This window comes from Carettochelys insculpta, chromosome 24 (genome assembly GCF_033958435.1).
Source record: "Carettochelys insculpta isolate YL-2023 chromosome 24, ASM3395843v1, whole genome shotgun sequence".
Lineage (NCBI taxonomy): Eukaryota > Metazoa > Chordata > Testudines > Carettochelyidae > Carettochelys > Carettochelys insculpta.
The window spans coordinates 829,376-832,239 of record NC_134160.1 but is presented as its reverse complement, the minus strand read 5'-3'; the positions used below and the strand labels follow the sequence as shown (position 1 = coordinate 832,239).

Genomic DNA, 2,864 nt, shown 5'->3' with positions numbered 1-2,864 from the left:
AAGGCATGAGCTTGGCCACCTCTGCACCTCCTCTCACTACACTAACAGCAAAGCTGATGGGGAAGACATTTGTAACCCAACATTTTTAGAATTCTACCTCCTGTGTCAGGACACCTGTGGACTGAAGAAATGGAACTGAAAAACGCCCTGTCTGAAGAACAAATGGGACTAGGCTAAGAAGTCCCTAAGATGTGGGCTTGACGCATATTGCAGCACAGTATTAATACCTTTCCTGAGATTCCCGGTCGGTGCAGCTCGTCTGTTCCAGAGACCTGCCAGCGTTAAGAGCTGTCACACATTTGTTCAAACATCTTGGTTTTACATGTGCCTGTTTATGGTGCCCACAGCTCTTGTAGTATCCACAGCAAGCGGCACCTGCTGCAGAACGGAGCCGGATTTTGGCAGCACGTTGAGCCGCGGGAGTCAGCCGGGGATCCGAAGAGCGCTGAGAAGTAGCAGCTAGTAACCAAGGCCCGGGAATCTCGCATGCGAGGCGTCCGCCGCTGCTGGGGCCGAAAGCGGCCTCCGAAGCCAGGCTGCGGGACTAGTCCCGCCGCGGGGCAGCGGTTCTCCCTACAGCTGTCGGGGCCAAGCGACCGGCCCTGCAGGTGCCCGGCCCCTGCTTTCCCCACGAGCCCCGTCCCGCACGGAGCCCCGCCGCCAGGACTGGGCTTGGCTCCGGCACAGGAAACGCGCCTCCAACTTTCCCCCCGGGGTACGGAGAACAACCGTCGGGGCAGCGGCCGGGCTGTCCCGCCCGGAGTTCGGAAGCCAGGGACCGCCGCGCCTGCTTCCCCCGGCCCATGGGCAGCGCCCGCCCCGCCCCGCCCCGCCGCGCTCCCCTGGCCCTAGCCGGGCCCGCACGTCGGGCAGGGCCGCTGCAAAGAAGACACCAGACGGTTCCGGGCAATGGTTTATGCACGTAATAAAATATTTACTATCAACATAAATAGAAACGGAGCTGCGCGGGCTACGGAGTCCTGCAGTCCCCCGGCCCGGCCCGGCCCGGCCCGGCCCGGCCCCGCAGCAGCCAGCCAGCTGGGCCGAGCCGGGCCGGGCCGAGCAATAAATAGTAAGGGGTCGGGACGGGAACCAATAGTAAAATAGCCTCTCGGGGTCAGTCCGTGTAAAAAAGCGCCGGGGCGGGCGGGAGCGGGCCGGGCCCGGGTGTTCGCATCTCACATATTTACAGCCGGCCCGGGACAGCGCCCGCAGCGAGAGCTTTGGCAGCGAAGGGAGAAGGGACGAGACTCAAACCTTTGGCTTGTCTCCTCTCGCGGCTGTGCGGCGCGGGACTCGGGCAGTCAGACCCTGGGCCGCGGCATGAGAATAAATTAAGGGGCGTTTCCCACGCGCCGCCCGGCCAGTCTCCGCATCCAGGGCCCGAAGGCGGGCGGCGGCTGCAGAGCAAGTCCCGGGCGCGCCTCGGAGCCGGCGGGGCTGGGGCTGGGGCCGGGGCTGGGGCCGGGCGCGGTCCCCGGCTCCTGGGCCCCCACTGTAAACTCCGGCCCCGCCGCGCAGTCACTACACCGAGCCCTGCAGCGCGTGGTGCAGCGGCGAGGTGTCCGCGGGCGCGTAAACGTCCTCCATGGGCGGGTGCGGGCCGCCGGCCGGCGTCATGCGCTTCTCCTTCTGCCGCCGGTTGCAGAACCAGACCCGCACCACCTCCTTCTCCAGCTGCAGACTGTCCGCCAGCGAGGTGATCTCGTGGGCCGAGGGCTTGGGGCACTTCAGGAAGTGGTTCTCCAGGGCGCCCTTCACGCCCACCTCGATGGAGGTGCGCTTCTTGCGCTTGCGGCCCTGCGCCGCGATCTTGTCCAGGTTGGCCGGGCTGCCCGTGCTGGAGTCGGTCTCCTCCAGCCATTTGTTGAGCAGCGGCTTGAGCTTGCACATGTTCTTGAAGCTGAGCTGCAGCGCCTCGAAGCGGCAGATGGTGGTCTGCGAGAAGACGTTGCCGTACAGGGTGCCCAGCGCCAGCCCCACGTCCGCCTGGGTGAAGCCCAGCTTGATGCGCCGCTGCTTGAACTGCTTGGCGAACTGCTCCAGGTCGTCGGAGCTGGGCGCGTCCTCGTCCGAGTGCTCCGGCGGCGGGCCCAGGTGCTGCGGCGAGGCCTCCAGCGGCGCGTCGTGCAGCCCGGCCGCCGCCTCCTCGTGGCCCAGCGGCTCCCGCAGGCCGTGGTGCAGCGCGGGCGCCGGCGGGCCCAGCATGCCGTTCAGGTTGGTGTAGGCGGGCTGCGAGTAGAGCAGCGGCTGGTGGCTGCCGGACGTGGGGGACATGGGCGCCAGGTGGTGCCCGCCGCCCTGCGCCCAGCCGTGGCTGGCGGGCGCCTGCTGGTGCACCAGGTGGGCGCGGGGGTGGAAGGCGCCGGGCAGCTCCTCGCGGCCCGCCCCCTGCACGCCGCCCTTGCCGTGCTCGGCCTGGCCCAGGTGCGAGCCGCTGCCCCAGTCCGAGCCGGCGCCGGGCAGCCACTGGGGGTGGCTGAGGCTCATGGGGTGGCCGGAGCCGCTGGCCAAGCCCTGCAGGTACTCGTGGTGCATCATCTTCTGCACCTCGCGGTAGGTGGTGGCCTGGTGCATGCGGTCCGAGTCGGGGTGCAGCAGGGGGCTGCTGCGGGGCAGGTACTGAGCTGTGGCGGCCATGGCTCCCCCGCGCGCACTGAGGGCACCCGCCGGAGCGCCGCGCTTTAGAGCCCGCCTGCGGGGCGCCGCTGGGTGCCGGGCTCCCGGCCACTCCCCCCCGCGCCCCATTGGCTCCGCGGGCCGGGACTGGCAGCCGGCTGCTCGCCTTCATAGGGCGCCCCCGGCGCGGGGACCTGCCTCACGCCTCCCGCCCCGATTGGAGGACGGGGCGCAGGCGGCTCCCG

General features: G+C 68.8%; 1 protein-coding gene across 1 annotated transcript; it reads right to left on the bottom strand.

Moving 5' to 3' along the window:
• Window positions 1-1,116: 1,116 nt before the first annotated feature.
• On the bottom strand, window positions 1,117-2,640 carry POU3F1 (POU class 3 homeobox 1). Its single transcript, XM_074976370.1, has one exon. The coding sequence runs from the start codon at window positions 2,638-2,640 to the stop codon at window positions 1,525-1,527; it is 1,116 nt and encodes a 371-aa protein (XP_074832471.1). The 3' UTR covers window positions 1,117-1,524.
• Between the last annotated feature and the right edge of the window lie 224 nt (window positions 2,641-2,864).